At 39.3% G+C, this 18,137-nt stretch overlaps 1 protein-coding gene across 2 annotated transcripts in view; it reads left to right on the plus strand.

Annotated features, from left to right (window-relative positions):
* The window catches only part of hs3st1l2 (heparan sulfate (glucosamine) 3-O-sulfotransferase 1-like 2), a 31,079-nt gene extending 15,075 nt beyond the window's left edge, over positions 1-16,004 (plus strand). The window contains exons 1-3 of one of the 2 annotated variants that reach the window (XM_067571166.1): positions 6,162-6,389; positions 11,142-11,538; positions 14,511-16,004. In XM_067571166.1, coding sequence (XP_067427267.1) covers positions 11,281-11,538; positions 14,511-15,176 — 924 coding nt within the window. In that variant the 5' untranslated portion in view covers positions 6,162-6,389; positions 11,142-11,280 and the 3' untranslated portion in view covers positions 15,177-16,004. Of the gene's footprint in view, positions 1-6,161; positions 6,390-11,141; positions 11,539-14,510 lie in introns of those variants that run through there. The other variant, XM_067571157.1, reaches the window with a different exon arrangement.
* The last annotated feature ends 2,133 nt before the right edge of the window (positions 16,005-18,137 follow it).

Here is an 18,137-nt window from a genome sequence, read left to right on the forward strand (position 1 = left end):
GGAATGAGCGAGCATTGTCATGCAGACAACCCCTCTCTCCCACCTCTCTGAATCCAAATGACATGAACTGGGCCCTGTGCCAGGTGTGCCATGTAAACAAACAGACACATACATACACAGACAAGACATGCTGACATAAGTGTGGAGTGTGTGCCGGCGGCAATGCCCTGACACTTAGGCCAAAAGCCTTTTTAATTTTAATTTTAATATGCACACTCCTAGTATATGTGCTTTGGTTTTCTGTCTCTCGCTCTCTCTCTGTCTCTCTCTCACTCACACACACACATACACATTTCTGCAGAGACATCTTGCTTTTTTATGCATGCATGCATGCATACACACGTACACACACACACACACACACACACACACACACACACACACACACACACGCACACACACACAAAGATTCCTTTGATAAACTGGATTTCCTAATCAGACTCCCCCCTGCGCACTTTCCGATAAAACAACAGTAGAACCCCCACTTCTTCTACACACTCACACACACACACACACACAAACACACAAACATACACTAGAGAGGAGAGGGAGCAAGCGCGTTTTGGTGTTTGATACGGTTGACCCAGATCTTGGAGCGTGCACGGCTGAAGATGCAAGGAGGAGGAGGAGGAGGGAAGGGAGCGGTTTTAGGAGAGGGGGTGGGGATGGGGGTGGGGGGGTTGAGGTATCTGGGTGTTATGCATGTGTGAGTGAATAAGATGATGAGTGGGTGAAAGGGCGGTGGTGGGTGTGGGCCGCTGTTCTGCTCAGACAGATTTTTTTTTTCAATGAGTCTATTTGAAAACCAGCGGGGGGTTGATGGGTAAAAGATGGACAGACCTCAGCGAAGGTCAGCGTGAGTGAGAGAGAAGAACAGAGGGTGTAAGAAAGAGAGAGAGAGACCAAAAAATAAAGAAATTATACAGTTACATAAAGTGTGGAGAGGCTTTCAGGAGGATTAGTTGCCCTCTTTTTATCTGTCGGCCATGTTGGAGGTCCTCGATGGGGCTCACTACATAGATGCCTCTATGGAATTGAAAGGACATGCTTTTAGCTGGATACTAATTAAATAATGAACCAACAAGCTAGCTAACCATTTGTATGTTATAGTAAAATCATACTCTATAAAGTTTACACTAATAATGTACTAAGTGCATTGTTTTGGTAGCTAACAAAGAAGAAATGAATGCACATACTTTTTTTTTTATATGTGTCAGCATTAAATTCATTTCTGTGCCAAAAACAATTAAATCTATGAGGTATGTTAGAATATTATAAATCTACATTTACTTAGAAAAATAAATATAATTTAAAAATATAATCTCGGTTGTAGACATGAGCATAAACCATATTCACAGAGCCTTCACTCTCGGCTAATCTAGTGTAGCGAGACAGCTAATTATCCTAGTCCTACATTATAAAAGTACGTAGTTAAAACAACCAAAGAGCTAATGGAAAAATTGCCAAGCGTCTGGGACTGAATGTGTCATTTGCAGTGAGAAACTGGCAAAATGAAAGTATGAGTCTGAGTCCTCAGTGTACTCAATGTTAAACTAGGGGTCCCTTAAGGAAAAGGGTTGGTAACTATTGTTGTAGAGTATGTGCACTTCATTTTTTTCATTTCTCCAATGCAAATGTGGTAAAATAGTTAAAATGTGTATAGACTGTACCTGCAGCATAGCATTAGGACACAGTCATAGTATCTTGTCGATCTTGTCAGACAGTATTGATATGCACAGTACAACATTACATGGTACAACTTTATTTTTCTAAAGGAACTTAGAGCCTGTGTTGCTCACTAACAAAGGTGAAAAATACAAATATATATATTTTATATGTTTATCTCTTTAATAAAATAGCCACTTCTCCAACATTGTCTTCCATGATGCACTAGATGATGTTGTACAAACACACAAACTGCTAAAGGCTTTATTCTGTTGCCACAGATTGACCATTTGTCACAATTTGCTAATTAATATGTGAAACCAATTTTGAGCAGTGAAACTGAATACTGCTGCAAAATCATTTGCTTTCATATATGACTGTACACATGATTTTGCTGATCCTTGGAGGGGGGGGCTTATATTATGTTAACGAATATCTCTGAATGCATGTATACTAAGTACTTTGTTATATAATTTGTTATTAAAAGCCACAAGTGCTCTGACATCAAAGGCTGTTTTTCAGAGAGAAGAAGAGGCTCTTGTAGGACCCACTTGGGCAGTTCTGTTTCTCGCCCTTTGTCTGCTTCTTCATCTTTCTGTCTTTTTCTTTACTCTCAATCCCTCTTAGGAGAAGATCAAATCTTCCCTCTCATGCAGGCAATAGCATATCTCTCCCCGAGTTCAGTACCTGGTGCAGGGTGCCTCGAACTCCTCATGCAGATAGACAGAGTGCCTGGAAGAGGCGAAACTCCTTGACTTCAATAGAGACAGAAGAGTTCTTTTCACTCTCTCATGTTTCTTTCATCTCACTGTATCTGTGAACTTTGAAAGACCTGGCACCTGATATGATGCTTTGTTGGGCTTAAAGGGATTTTTTGTAAAGTGTTGTGATCGGAAAAGTAGAAAAAGGTGGACTTTTAGAATGGCTTGAGTATCTTTTCTGCATTCATACATCGTCAAACATCTCAAACCACCATCCAAATACCCAAGGTTCATTGTTCTCCATCTTTTCAGTGCAATAACTGCAGGAACACAAGAAGAACGCCCGCGGTCGGCCCGATCTGGAAGCATGACCGATTCCCGTCTTTTTCAGATGGCTTCATCTATTTTGATTACAGACCCCCCTCCGAGTGTTGGCCATCTCCTCTCCAGGCGGGTAATGGGAACAGGATGGGAAATAGGGCCAGCCTTGTTACATTTCCTTTGTTATTCTGAAAGGCAATCATCTCTGTGGCTGTGATGTATGTGCGCTCTAATCAGCGGGTGCGATTGGTCGAGCGGCAGCGGGGCACGACAAGGTATATGGAGACAAACAGAAACCGAGAAAGTGTGGCCCGAGTGGAAGTTTGAAAGTAAAGAAAGACAAATGGCAGAGGAAATGAAGGTGAGACCCAGACGAATAGAGGAAAAGGAAAGAGACCAGAGTGTGAAAGAGAGATGGATGAGGGAGGAGGGGGGGGGATGAATGAAAGAAGAAAGAAAGGAAAGAGCACAGAGAGAGTTTTATCTGACTCTCACAGCCTTGGTGATATGACAGGCTTGGCAATCCAAAGCGTTTCACCATGCCACCCCCTACCAGGGACAATATTCCTAGCTGCCTTACACACACACCCTCCTGCAGAGCACACACACACACACACACACACACACACACACACACACACACACACACACCAACTGTACCTCAGCCCCATCCCGCCTCCCTACTGCCTGTCTCCTCCCTCCCTGCCACCCTCCGTCTCTGTACAGGATAATCCTTCCCCCACCCCCCAAATACCATCGCTCAGTAAAAAGATATTTTCCAAGGGCCCGGATCGCAGGCAGTCGCATGCTGCGTCCTCGCACAAAAGGCAAAGGCGCACATGCACACATGCAGATGAGACGAGATACATACGCACAAATGCACACACTAAAACTTATAAGACACAGGGACTCTCCCAAAACGTACATGAAAGCATCTGCCTTTCACAGATAATTACACTCCACCATCCCCCTCTTTCCTTTTTTTTTTTTTTTTTTTTTTTTTCTTTATCTCTATCTATTCCAGCCTGGATAGATACTTGTGTTTGTCAATATGGAGAATTCACGCATCATTGACAATCCTGGCATTGTTGTTGTTTTTTTCTCCCTATCCATGCTGGCTAATGTGAATCACAAGAGGCGATGAGTGGAAAAGACAAGGGCCTGCAATGACTCATGTGAGCCTCATTGAGCAGGGCTAAGAGGCTAACTTAGAGCTCATATGGTGCTAGTGAAGTCAGACATTTTGTTTTTATTTTTTTTTTGTCATTTACACCAACAAAGCCGAGCATGAAGGACAGACTGTAAAGTATTAAAATCCTTTAGAACCCTGATGTACAGCTAGTTTTGACCTATTTAACCCTTAGGTAATTTGTAGAGCGCCATCTAAACAATTCAAAATGTTGTAGTGATAAAACAATAGAAAATAGATTAAAACATAGAGCCAGACAGAAAACAATATGTACCAACAATGACAAAAAAGCTTAACTACACAAAAATGTCCTGAGTTTTTTCCAAATTCAGTTGTCTTTTTGTGAAGAAATGACTTATATATGTATATTTATTTCATATATGTGTGCTAAGTGCAAAATGGGTATTTTAGAATCTTAATTTTAAGTCCAAAAAGCTGACTAAATCAAAGGCTTTTGAATCAAACTATAAAATGATGAAGTTGTGCACAAGTTGTATAATTCTATTTTTATTTATCACTTAGAAAAAGTGAAAAGCACAGGACACTTTTGGCATGTACACAAAGCTGTTTCTCATTTCTAAATCCAACCCTGTCTCATTTCCAATTCGTCAAGATTAAATGTTCATTGAATCAAACATATTTCTAACCGGAAAGGTGCGCCTTTGTTTTATTTATGAGCAGCTAAGAGGCTGCTTCAGGGCATCCCCATTAACAGGGTGCCGGAGGTATGTTTGCGGATCCATAAAAAGTGACGGATTCAAACGGTTTTGCGAAGAAAGAGTCAGGAAAGGGCTGAGGAAACAGAGGAACAAAGGTGAGGGTTAGGGAGGATGAGGAAAGGTGAGATGGAGGATGGGAGGAGTTGGAGGAAAGAGAGGAAGGTCATGAGGTGAGGTGGAAGTGAAGCGACTTGACAGCAGGGGAATATTCCAGTTTACAGCGGAGTCACAAGGGACTCGCGCAACCACCTATCACGCTGTGTCTCGCTGTGAAACACACATACACACACACACACATACACCTTCCAAAAAGATCTCTCTGTCTTTGTCTCAGTTCCTCTCACACACATACATAAACACACGCATAAACACAGCGATTGGCATCAGCCCACAGTTTGGCGCTCTTTGCATCAAAGCGATGACTGTTGGTGCTCCGAGGCAATGTTGCTGCTCGCTGCAAGCAATCTAATGTAGGCTACATGAGGAAGAGTTCATGTGTAGGACAAGTCGAATTCACAGAGAAGCATTTAAATCACTTATAGGTTATATTGTTGTTTTCTTACAGTAGCCAGAGTAAATCAGCTTTCTCGCACACTCAGACTCATACTGGTCAAAAATGTTATTGGTCTGTAATCAAAAAATATTGAGAAGAGCAACTAGCAAGTATGATGTCTCTGAGCAATCCTTCCTTCTAAAAATAACAGTAAATACTTTTTGAGGGAAACTTAATGCTGCACAGATTACTTTTTTTTAGCAGCAGGAGACGTCAATTAACATATCTAGCAAGTCACACAATGTTAATCAAATACAATCATCATAGGCAACATATTTCTTTTGTTTTTCTACATTCACTCTTGCAATACTATATCAGCTTGTTGCAACTAAAGCATTATAAAACTTTATCGTGGTCTTGGTTAAATATTGAAAAAGCCAACAGGATGAGCTTATTTTTGTAACATTTAACCAAAACCACAATCTTTTTCGTAACTTTTGTTGCCTAAACCTCACCACCCACTGGACTCCACAGGATGTAAACCCTGGTCCCTGGTTTCAAGCTTTACACTTTGTGTGCAGTGCATAAATATGGCATTACACCTCATCTCAAAATACAGTTAGCAAAACAGAGTGGCAGTGTTAATGTAACTCTGAGGAGACAGGGTGGCTCTGAGGTAAAAAATGAGCCGGTGTAATATTTGATTCAACATATATTATTTCATTTTTATGCAGTTTATGTTTTATTCAGCCCTGAAAATGTGCAAATTCTGCTAATCTATCTGAGCTTGCACAAAACCAGAACCCCATTCTTCGGTTTGGCAGTCGCTTCAATGGGAATGAATGAGAAGTATCAGTGAAAGTCTGCCCAAGGTGATAAGGTGATATTAGCCATCAGTCCAACAAAACTGTCTCACACCATTGAATATGAAAAACTGAGCAGAGCAAATATAAATTGGAAATAGTTTATATGAGCGATACTGCAGGTTGTAGTCAAGTCATATAATATTATGATAAACACAGCGATAGCATACCATTACAAAAGATGCCTCAAGATAGCACTCTTATCTATTGGCAAACCATGCAAATTCACAGGTCAAAGTTCAGCTGTGTTCAACTTTGACCACCACATTTGCTCTGTTTTACGGAGTCTGCTGGAACAGGCGAGAGCTTTCACCAAAACTCTAAACGCATTCTTGAAGTTATCAGTCGTACAAGCTTCAACTGAAGTGATAGAGAGACAGATAATCAGTCAAGCCCGGCAGCTGCAAGCCAGACCAATCTGGGAACTATGTAGGGCAGGTAGGTCATATATGGAATTTTGATTGAGCAGTGTATTTGGTTTGCCACACTGATTAGCTAAAGGCGAACACAGTAATTTTGGTCTACACTTGGAGCTTTGCCAGACCACAGTAGTGAGTGATGACTGTGTGAGGGGAGCATTGGTGTGGTCATGTATGGAAATATTTTAGAAGCAATTGAAGCTAATTTAATTGACTCTTTTTTAACGACGTGGGTGGCAGTATTTTTCATGCATTATTAGTCATGCTAGCAGCAAGGCTCTGTGGGTGCCAGTGCTAGTCTGTTGGTCCACCACTTTGATTCAGTATGAAATATCAACAACTATCGGATGGATTGCCATGAAATTTGGTACTCACATTCATGTGACCCTCAGGATATATTGTTATCACTTTGGTGATCCCTCAACGTTTCGTACCACCATCATCAGTTAAAAAATTTTTGAACTTTATCACATTCTCAGTCTTGGTAATTTGTCAATCCAGATAATTTATCAAAACACAATGTTATTGACATGCACAGGATTTTTTTAAACATATCAAATCTGCCTTTGTGACTGGTGATATATATAGAGTAAACAAACCATATTGGGCAAGTACAGCCTCTCAATTCTCAAATATGACCCTGAAGTAAAAAGTCAAAAGGGATAGAAACGACCTTCAACTCTTTTCATGATAAATTACAGGATGCTGGCCTTGATCTGGTTGATATTAAATCAAAATCTTAGCCATGACCTTCAGAACAAAAAGTAGAAATTCTTCATCTGTATTAATCCCTCTTGTCTTTAAAATGTATGGGTTTATACCTTAACTTATTGTAATTGATTGTGTTTTTAATCCTGTCACTCACAAAAAACATACTCAAGACAGAAGACACTGATGAACGCCCAAAACATTTTGTATGTCTTAAAATAAAGTTTTCAGTTTGCTGCTGACTGCAACACCAGTCGCAAGTGAACATTTGCCACACCTAAAACACCCACGTCAACAAGCAAAAACCACAAAAACCCAAATACACAGTCAACGAGGGACAGCAAAGGTTGCAACATCGATGACGACAATGTCACCAAGCCAGGGGATAGCACAGAAGGTCGGGGGTGCAGTGACGCTCCCTGAAGGTGCAATTAACGCTCTGCTACAGGAACAACGCTAGACAGGGTTCCTCCTCTGAACCAGAACATTGTTACACTAATTAATAAGTCAGTCGCATCAGGGTGGCTTTGGCACAATAACAACAGCAACAGTAACAACAATAACAACAGGAAAAGCACTGGGACAAACAGTAGAACAAGAACAAGGGTTTAACATTTTGCTAACAGCTGTTTGCTGCGTTAATGAGAGGAAATCCTCCCTGAAGGACTTAACACTGTTTAAAAAGTAGTTGGCAAATTACAGGACCAATCACTTTAAGGGCCATTTTCATTTAGGTGATGTATTTTTTATATTTCCCTGGCCCAACACAATCAGCATAATGTTTTCAGTGCAGCTACTAATTTAATAGCAGAAAATGTTTCAGCTCTCAAAAGCTTTTTACTTCAGTCTTTCAAAATTGAAGACTCTCTCTTTATAGACAAGAAGTGAACCATCACAGAAAAAGGCAAAGTACCAAACTCTTCATCCAGAGCAGCCTCAATAGACCAGAATGCAATGCAGCCATAATGTGCAATGTGGCTAAAAAGACTTAAGCTACATTCATGCAAAGTTAACAAAATGGAAACTGAGGGTTTTTTCCCACTCGGCTGCTGAATGACATGAAGTAAATGCAATGCAATTGCAACTCTTACTGTTTCCTGACTGGAATTAACTCTCCGACTCTCCTGCAGCACAGGTGTAAATAATTACATTAATTATGTTCCACTGTTCCACAATACCAGCGCTCAGGAACTGGAAAGTGATTAGTTTCACCTGTGTTACTTGTTAAATCTGTGTTTAATGAGTCAAAATATATTTAAAAAGTCTATAACCCTCAGCTGAATTAATGAATACTCGTTTTCATACTGTTTCTCACAAAGTTGATGAAAGGAACTCTGGGAAATGTAGGAAATGAGGAGATTTCGGTGCACGGAAAGCAAAATACGAGACATTACAAAGAGAGAACAAAAGTAAATATGGCAAACACATATCCATATATCAGATATAACCTTAAAAAATGAAAATATGCAACACTCTCATATGTTGACAGTAAGCCTTTAACATAAAGTGAGCTCAAACACATTGTATGCACTATAATCTACATTCATTCGTCATGTCGCACAGGCTGATGTAAAAAAGCACGTCTTATCTTATGTCTGACAGATGGAAAGCCTAACTCAAAGATCATAAAATAATATTGACAGTAGAATATCAAATGCATTTTATTCTCCTCTGGGAGCAGTCAAAAGCAGGATAACAAATCTTAACTGAACATTGACTGAAGGTGGATTTTCTCTTAAACGTTCAATTCAGAATGCGAGACTATTAGTTCATCAGCCAGCTCCTAAAATGTCACTCGTCTGTAACACACAAGGTAGAAAAATGTAGCTAACAGTTCTTAAATGGTTAACTGAGTGGTAAATCTTCACTGTTCTCTATTCATGATGATGTTTCCCACCCACCATAATAAACTGGACTTTCTAGGACATTAATAATCATTTTACTGTGATCATTTTCTATCATTTTCAAGGGTACATCCTTGGCTTTCATTCAAGTCTAGTTATGAGTCTGTTCACTTGAGCTCTTATAAATCTAAATGACAACATGGAACATGACAGACACAAATTTTTAAAAACCGGAATAATCACATGACTCCACGGATTCTGGAAATATATAATTTATCCATACTATCTTGCAGTGAGGGATCATTTCGAGCCTTCAATTACAAGATTTTCCTCTCACGGAAAACCTTTTACGTAATTTTTTTGATGGTATGATGTAGGGAACTGTCGACCCTTCAGCTTATAAAACTTTGTGAACATCACTGCGACATATTTTCCATTGAATTTCCTGTTTGTTTGTGTCTTTAAATTGCACTCTTCATATCTTTTTTGTGCAATCAACATAAATTTATGTAAAAGAAAATGTTCTGTCTTTACAGAGAAGCAACAGCTCTTCTCTTATCAAACTACTTTTGCAACAGATGAAGGTTAATGCCTTGTTCAAAGGCAAGAGTGTTTCACTATTTACTGTCTCTGAAGGAACATAATGTATTTAGACATTTTATGGCCTTAAAAACAACATACTCAGAGATGATGTTGGCTGATAATGTGTTGGTTGATTGCGGGTTTGTTTTTTTTCTTACAGCAGATGATGTTTTATGCTCGGTTGAAACGAAACCGTCTTGGATGACTGATCAGTTGACTACTTTATGTATCTGTGAATGTATGGTTTCTTACACTCATGAAATATTTCCTCCAAACACAGCTTAAACACAACTCCATGAAACATATTGCAGCATTCAAGATTCACTGCAACTTGTCTTCTATACTGTAAAAATGGTTCAGCTGAACTCAGAAGGGAGACCCTAAACCTCATAACTGCATTAATTTTCAATGCATCTCCTCTCTGTCTGCTTTAGATGTAGTTTAATATTTTAATATCTTCTGGTCATAATCAAATCACAGCCCTATGTTCTGGACTGAAAACTACCACCACTTGGATTGGGACTTTGCGAAATGGCATATTAGAGTGCAGAGCCGACTCAGACATATGGGATCAAGAAATAGTCGAGCAAGAATGCATGAAGGACTGCTGTAGACTGTGAGATGAAAAGAAATGCTTTGTGACTACACTCTCATAATTTGAGTGATGCAGACACTGCAACCTCCCCTGTTCAAAGGAAATATTTTAGATTCTTTTATTCTTTATATTTATTCTTTTGTGCAGGAGGTTTAGTAATTTCATTTGGTTGGGACACACACAGATTCACCTGTTTTTTTTAAACCTGTCCATCTGCAGGAGACTTGTTAGTGTATTTGTGTCTTTCTCTTGACATTAAGTAATTTTTCTTTGTGGTAACCCAACTGTATATAGAATAATGTATTTAGATCTAATGTTTCTATCTGATCACATAAAGTTAAAGTTAACTCACTAAACTAACCAACTACGATGGTCACAGTCAGAATACAGCTGGAATTAATTGACATTAATCATCTTTTTTCCCCTCTTTCTTGTTAGTCATGTCTATTGTTTGACATAACACTTTGTATATACCATAAAATGTATAAGTAAACTGTAACATAATTAAAATTCACACAAAAAAGGAAAACAGCCATGATTAGCCTTTTGTTTTTATCTTCATGAATCTCTGTTCTATGTCATATTTTATTTAAATGTAAAAAGGCTAGGCAAAATTATTTGTGTAGCACCTTTCAACAACGAGGAAATTGAAAGTGCTTTACATAAAACATAAAAGGCATTAAGACAAAAAGTAAAAGAAGCACAAGACATGATTAAAAGACACATTTAAACAGAATTTAAAAGAGTTAGATGTAAAAATAAAAATGAGCTAAAATGGAATAAGAATAAAACAGGAAAATAAAAAAGAGAGTGCAAGATATGAATCATCAAAATTCAACTTAATAAAAGGCAGCAGCAAATAGAAAAGTCTTTAACCTTGATTTAAAAGAACTGAGAACTCATATTGCTTCCTTATCAGGAGCAGTCTTGCCAAATATATCACCTTTCTACCATGTAATTCTACTGCAGTGTCAGTACTAAAGAAGAAAGCGGTAAAACAACACAAGTGGACAATAACCCTTTTTTTTTTCTTTGCTAATAGGTTGTGCAAGTGAAGAGCTCCCTCCTGAGGCCCCCTGCTGACAACAAGCACAACTCCGTACAAGTCTGAGAGCTTCATGAGTGTGTGCACATAACCTCCACCTCTGTGTGTGTGTGTGTGTGTGTGTGTGTGTGGCACCATGCTGTGGACAGTGCTATTAGCGCTGCTGGTGCTTCTGCTGCTGCAGACTCAGCTGTCCGTGTGCTTAAGGGAATTACGCAACGGGGGTTCCAGCTCCCCTACCTTCTCCTCTTCATCATCCTCTTCTTCCTCCTCCTACAATGCCACCCAGCAGCGGCTGCCTGGAGCTATTATTATTGGTGTGCGGAAAGGCGGCACCAGAGCCCTGCTGGAGATGCTCAACCTGCACCCAGATGTAGAAGTGGCAAAGGCTGAGGTAAAATACCATTATTATCACCTAATAACTACTTCATTCACATATGATTCAGAGGTTGAAAGTATCAAATTGTTATCTAAGTGTTATTCACTCAAGTACTCAACTTAAAGACATATATTTGTTTTCGAAAGTGTATTGAGACACTATATAAGTAAGTAAGTGCTGGTATGTACATTTATTTTCAGTGATTTTACACAGTAAAGAACTTATTAAAGGAAAAGGCTTCTATATTTTTCTTACTGTCAACAAATCTCATGTGCAGAACCAAACCAATGATGAATTGATCCTACTTACAAGTATTGTGTGTGTATCTAAAGCCTGATATATCTTATTCTTCCGTGCAGTAGACCTTTGGATTGCGCAGGAAAGCAGTTCAGTTTACCCTGCTTCACTAACTTGTTGTGTTACATATCACCACCTCTTGACTTTGTACTGACGTTCTTTGAGAAATGTACAATACAATGTAGTACAAAGTCAAGAGGTGGTGATATGTAGCACAACAAGCCAGTGAAGCTCAGTAAACAGAACCGTTTCTTTGGAGCCGTTTCTAAGCAAACCATCATAACCGTAGTATTTGTGTCCAAGGAACATGTCTCCCAGTGTGATGGTGTGGCTCATAGATGTGTTTTTAATAGTTTTGGACAACAACAATGTCTACCGCAGAGATGAATAAGATATATCAGGCTTTGGATAAATGTGCAATACTTGTAAGTAGATGAATTCATTGTTTGTTTAGCTTTGCACAAGAGATTTGTTGACAGTAAGAAAATCACCAACCATATCCTTTAAGTAAGTACTGGAAAGTACATTTTTTTTCAGTGATATTACACTGAATATATACATATTTACTTACATAGTTGGTAATCCAAGTTTAAACAAAAGGGTTGCCGAACCAGTTACCAAACTGATTGACAGGTCTTCTTTAAATAGAGGAGCAACACTTGTGAACAATTACATCTAAATTATTGTTTTCTAATTCTATAAACGTTTGATAAATATTATGAATCATGATGGTTGAGAAACATACAAAATTCTTTTTAATGAATAAATATAATTTTGAGGTACTAGTACTAACTTTTTTGGAAACTTGTACGCCACTATCATTCAAGGGGAAGTAATGTACATGTTAGTCAATTTTACAGTCACCATGAGACAGACTCATAAAATATTACATTACTAAATTTTAAACTTCTTGTCTGTGTATAAAAAAGTTAGACAGAGCCTTCTACAATATTAAAATCCCGTTTAAAGGTTAATAATTTAACAGTTTCAAAGGGATTATTCTATAAAAATGAACACTTTAGTCTTGATTCTCAGGGATATTTCATTGTTATAATTGTGTACTTTCAGTAAAAGATTGAATGTGGAACTTTAACTTGTACAAGACTATTTTTCTGTTCTGTTGTATCGCTGCTATCATTTAAATAAAGGATTTGACTACTGTTACAGAAATCTTGAACTTGTCAATTCAGAAACTCCAGTAGATATGGATGTCTTATGCAAAAAGATTTATTGACAAACACAAACTTGATCGACCAAGGAGATAATAGTTAACATTCAAAGTGCCAGGGTAGACCCTGTGAAATGCCACAGCAAATCTGAAGGAAAAGAGTTAAAAGACTCTCAGTTATTCACGCAGCACCCAGGCAACCTTGTCCCTAGTCACAACATCGCTATAAGATTGTTTACTTTAGTGCTGTCTCTATGGCAACAATCATAAAGCGAGGTCGGCTCGACTGGGAGGAAGACAGCTGTCTGTCCTTCACTGTCTGCTTGTCGGAGCATTTCATACATGGCACATATATGAAAATAGAAACATTTTCATACATGACATATATGAAAATTCCTTCACAAGTACTTCCTCACTTCGAATGATGTGAAATACCAGCCAAGAATAAAATAACTAAAACTAGAACTCAAAGAACTGATCAATAATTGCAAAAAAACCCCAGATTTGTTAGAAAATGCTCTGCTCTTTAAGGGAACTCTCAAAGAATCTGAGCAGCAAAAGGGATTCTGCTGGGAGAACTAACTCCAACAGCATATTTAATTTACATATCATATTATATAGAACGCAGAGACAGCTGCTGTAAACATACAAATCCAATAGATCTTATAGTGAAGTTTCAATTTGTAACTTATAAGAAGTAGGGATGTGTGTTGGTGGAGGAGCTGTAGCAGCAGGCAGTGTTGTCATGAAGGTATCAGCAGAGTTTCAAAGGCCACCCTGCACACCTGTATGAATAAATGTATTATTAACTGAATGTTAACAGTTAGCTGGAAGCAAACCATCTGATGTATCATTGAACCACTCATGCTGATGCAAAAATTAAACAGCTGAGAGCCGATCAGCTGATGCAAGCATGACTTCGGCACTCTGCCTGAACTGATGTTAATGTTCCATGACCAGTTTGTAGAGTGATACATCTACTTCACTGGTGTACTGTAGTTACCCTCCTATTTCCCTCAATAAAGCCTGTAGTTTTCTAAATGATACGCATGACAGCTATTTGCTTACAAGCTGCTACAACTGCATCGCTAAATCTGTTCTGTTACTAATTCAAGAGTGATCAGTCTACACACACACATACCGTATCTCCATCAGTGCAGGGAGGTGAATCAAAATAGAGGCAACTCAGCTATGTATGGTTGGTATTTTCATGGATGGATGATGACAGGCCTGTCCTGAAGAGAAATCCATATCAGGGTAGTTTGAAGTGAGGACTACAAAGTTGGATAGCTGGCGCGAAGGAATTGATTGGTTTGGACAAGATGGGGACAAAATGAATAGAGCTCAGTGTTTTTTTTGATGGTAAAAAGACTTACACATAAACTTCTCATACACGTTCTTTCAGCGCGAGCAAAGAAAGGTTTTCAATACCACTGAATCAAGAAGTGACACAATAATTCATGTAAGTTTGCCACTTTCTTCATCATCATTAACACAGCTTCACTTTCTGTGCTTCTGGCAGGTGCACTACTTCAACGTGGAGGAGCACTACCGCAAAGGCCTGGCCTGGTACCGAGCCCAGATGCCCTTCACCCTCCCTGGTCAGCTGACGGTGGAGAAGACCCCCGGCTACTTCGCAGCTCCCCAAGTTCCTGCACGGGTCTGGGACATGAACCCCGCCGTCCGCTTGCTACTCATTGTCCGTGACCCGGCTGAGAGGCTCGTCTCTGACTACACCCAAGTCCTCCACAACCGCCTGACACGCCACAAGCCCTACCAGCCTCTAGAGGAGCTCCTGATCCACAAGGGTCACATTGACCCTGGGTACAAAGCGCTGCAGAGGAGCCTGTATCATCTCCACCTGGCTCGCTGGCTGGAGGTCTTCCCCAGGGAGCAGATCCACGTGGTGGACGGCGATGCGCTCATTCGCGATCCCTTCCCCGAGCTGAGAAAAGCCGAGAGGTTTCTGGACCTGCCGCCCAGGATCAGCCCAAACAACTTCTACTACAACACCACCAAGGGCTTCTACTGCCTCCTGTCTGCTGGACATGACAAGTGCCTGGACGAGTCTAAAGGCAGGCCACATGCACCGCTGAGCACCCAGGCCTTCAGGAAGCTTTGTCATTACTTCAGGAAGCCCAACAAGTTGTTCTTTGAGATGGTGGGGAGGTCATTCTCCTGGTGCTGATCCAGCGGTTAACAGCTACTATGGAGATTAAACACCTCCTGAACAATGCCAACACATTCAGGGACTCAGAGGGAAAATGAAACTCTTGTTTATGTGTTTTATTAGGTCTGCAGGTAGATGAATGGAAAGATTTGAGCTCAGTTTAAGTCATAAAATCCCTTGTTGTTGATACCTACTCAGGTATAAATGGCCAACAAAAGCACCACAACTTTAGAAGATATGTGGAGAATTCAAACTGCTTTGGCCAACACAAACTTTTACCATGACCATGCTGGTGCCTCTGTGGATGAACTCACTCGAAAAAGCTATGACAACTGTGCCATACACAACAGAAAAAAAAACTGCTTGGTAGTGCTTATTTGTGGGATGTTAAAAAAAAAAGTGCAGACTTTGAAGTAATGTAGAAAATAGACAAATGGTGAAACAATGGTTGAATTAATGAATTGTTGCACTATGAACTCTGATTGCATACAAAATCAATCAAGGTTCAATATAGACAATGTCAAGCAGAAATCAACTCCTTGTTTTGATTTTTCCTAACAGTTGTAAAAAGGTTTGTGTGTTAGTAAAATGTTTTATTCATTCTGTTTTTACTTCTTTTATTTTACTTGGCTGACTTTTAGATGTTCAGTGAATATATCTATTTTGACTCTTTTGAAATGAGCCACACTGAAAACTTTTTGTTTTTTTAAAACTTTCAATGCCAATGTAGTATTGCTAGTTTGTGTTTTTTTTAAACATACTTCTAATAAATGTGTTCAGTCCTCCTGCCTTGTGCGAGCCTCCCCTGAACCCAGTCGTACGGTTTAAAGGGTTTAAAAACATCAAACATAAAGACACAGATATACAGAGTCACTGACAGGCCTCTCTGGAAGCTCCTCACTCTAAGAGTATGAAGATGTTCCCTGTCAGTGTCTATCTAACATGTTCTTTACATCGAGGATCAAAGGGAGCCTATATTTCTTTTCATCATGAAGTTATTCCTTTGAAGAAATTACCTCTGGTTTCACCCCCGCGGTATAACAAATTACAACTGTAGGTCACCTGAGGGGCTGTATGTGTTGGAATTCTGACTTTATTCAAAGCCAGAATAGATTTCTCACCTTAATTCAGTGCAGGTTGAAAGGCTAGGTCAGGCTGACATGTCATGACATGAGCGCAGAAAGCTTAAACCATAGAATTAAAGGATAGGAGGAATATTCTTCTTTATATTAATGAATGTGACCATTCTGCTGCAGCTCACACTGAATGGGGCTTTTGTTTGGGAATTCAAAAATAGGGATAAATCCAACATGAAGAAAGGGCTTGTTCTAGCTGTGGACCAACTTCAAGCTTACTAGTGTTATTGACAACACTAGTGGCGTGACTCTAGGAACAGTCAGTCATTCTGTCAGTCTACCACTTTGGTTCAGACTGAAATATCTCGATAACTATTGAAAGGGTTGCCCCAGATGAAAGGGGATGAATCTCGCTGACTTTGGTGACCCCCTGAACTTTCATCTAGTGCCACCATGAGGTTGACATTAATGGCTTTGAGAGCAATGTCTCAACAACTAAAGATTACCATAAAACTTTGCACATACATTAATTTCCCTCTCAGGATGAATTGTAAGAAGCAATCTTTTAAATTTTCTAGTAGCGCCAACATAAAGTCAAAGTGTTAATTTGTCCAAAATGACCAAATACCTGCAAAACTAATGCCATGACCATCAGCCTCAGCTGTACTTCGTGTTTAGTGCTAATTAGCAAATGCTAGCATGGAAACATACTAAGACGGTGAAATGGTTAACATTATACGTTCTAAATATCCGCATGTTAGCATTGTCATTGTGAGGATGTTAGTATTTACTTCAATGCACCATTGTGGGAAAGTACAGCCTCACAGAGCTGCTAGCGGCAGTCTTGTTTTGTTGATCCAGTGCAGAGTAGCATTGCCCGTGTTTGGCCAGCATCAGTTAATTATACTGCTGTGTAGCGACTTCTGATTTTCTTACTGATTGCAAGGAAAAATTTAGGAACCTCACAATCAAAAAGTCAGACCAGTAATGATTTCCTCCAGGGTTAACTGGTGTTGTTTCACGTTGTGAAGAAAAGTTCTGATAAAGCAGATCCTTTCATCAGTAGAGCTTAGAGACTATATCATGAGTTTTATATTTTTGAAAACAAAATTTCACATGGTTTATGATGGCTAATCACCCCATTAGACAGTGTTGAAGCCTAGTAAGAAGCACCAGCAGAGCAGTTTCACAAAGTTAAACTTTAAATGAGTTGAAAAACAGTGGACTCAATATAGCTTCGGTGCTTTGACGCTGTACCTTATAAATGCCCAAATGTCACATGTCAGACATAAATAATGATGATGATGATGATCAGAAATGTGTCAAATTCCTATTTGAGTTTTATCTCAGTGAAGATTGAGTTTTTTAGGGGCTTTTGTCTTTTTTCACCCAGCAATCACTGCTGATGCTAATACTCAGCTAATACTTCTTAGTCTGTTTATTTCAAGATAATCTATAATATCTACAGCAGCAGAGACACAAGATGTTTAAAACAGCACATGCTTCCAGGAATTGATTACAGGTTGAATCATAACTCTGTGTAATGGAAACTCGTTAAACAAACATTTGTGGATTATTACTTTAGTCATTTCAAGTACGCCGCAGAAGAAAATAAGAGCTGAAGGCTGACCTCTGGCTGTCACCCTCCCATCATCCTCAAGAGAAAACTGTAAAGACAGAGAGAGACAGAGATGTAAGAATAAACAAATGATCCTCGCTCTTTGAAGATGTGAGGCAGCTGCGTCTTTCATGTGTTCCCACAGAGCCTCGCACTTGTATGGACAATACATCTCATGTCACATTTAATAAGAGAAATCTTTTATTTCTTTCTCTCCATCTGTCGGGTTCCCAGGTTTACAGCATTTTCATAACCAACTTTGTTTTGACCTGAGAATGATTCTCA

This window comes from Thunnus thynnus, chromosome 2 (assembly GCF_963924715.1).
Source record: "Thunnus thynnus chromosome 2, fThuThy2.1, whole genome shotgun sequence".
NCBI lineage: Eukaryota > Metazoa > Chordata > Actinopteri > Scombriformes > Scombridae > Thunnus > Thunnus thynnus.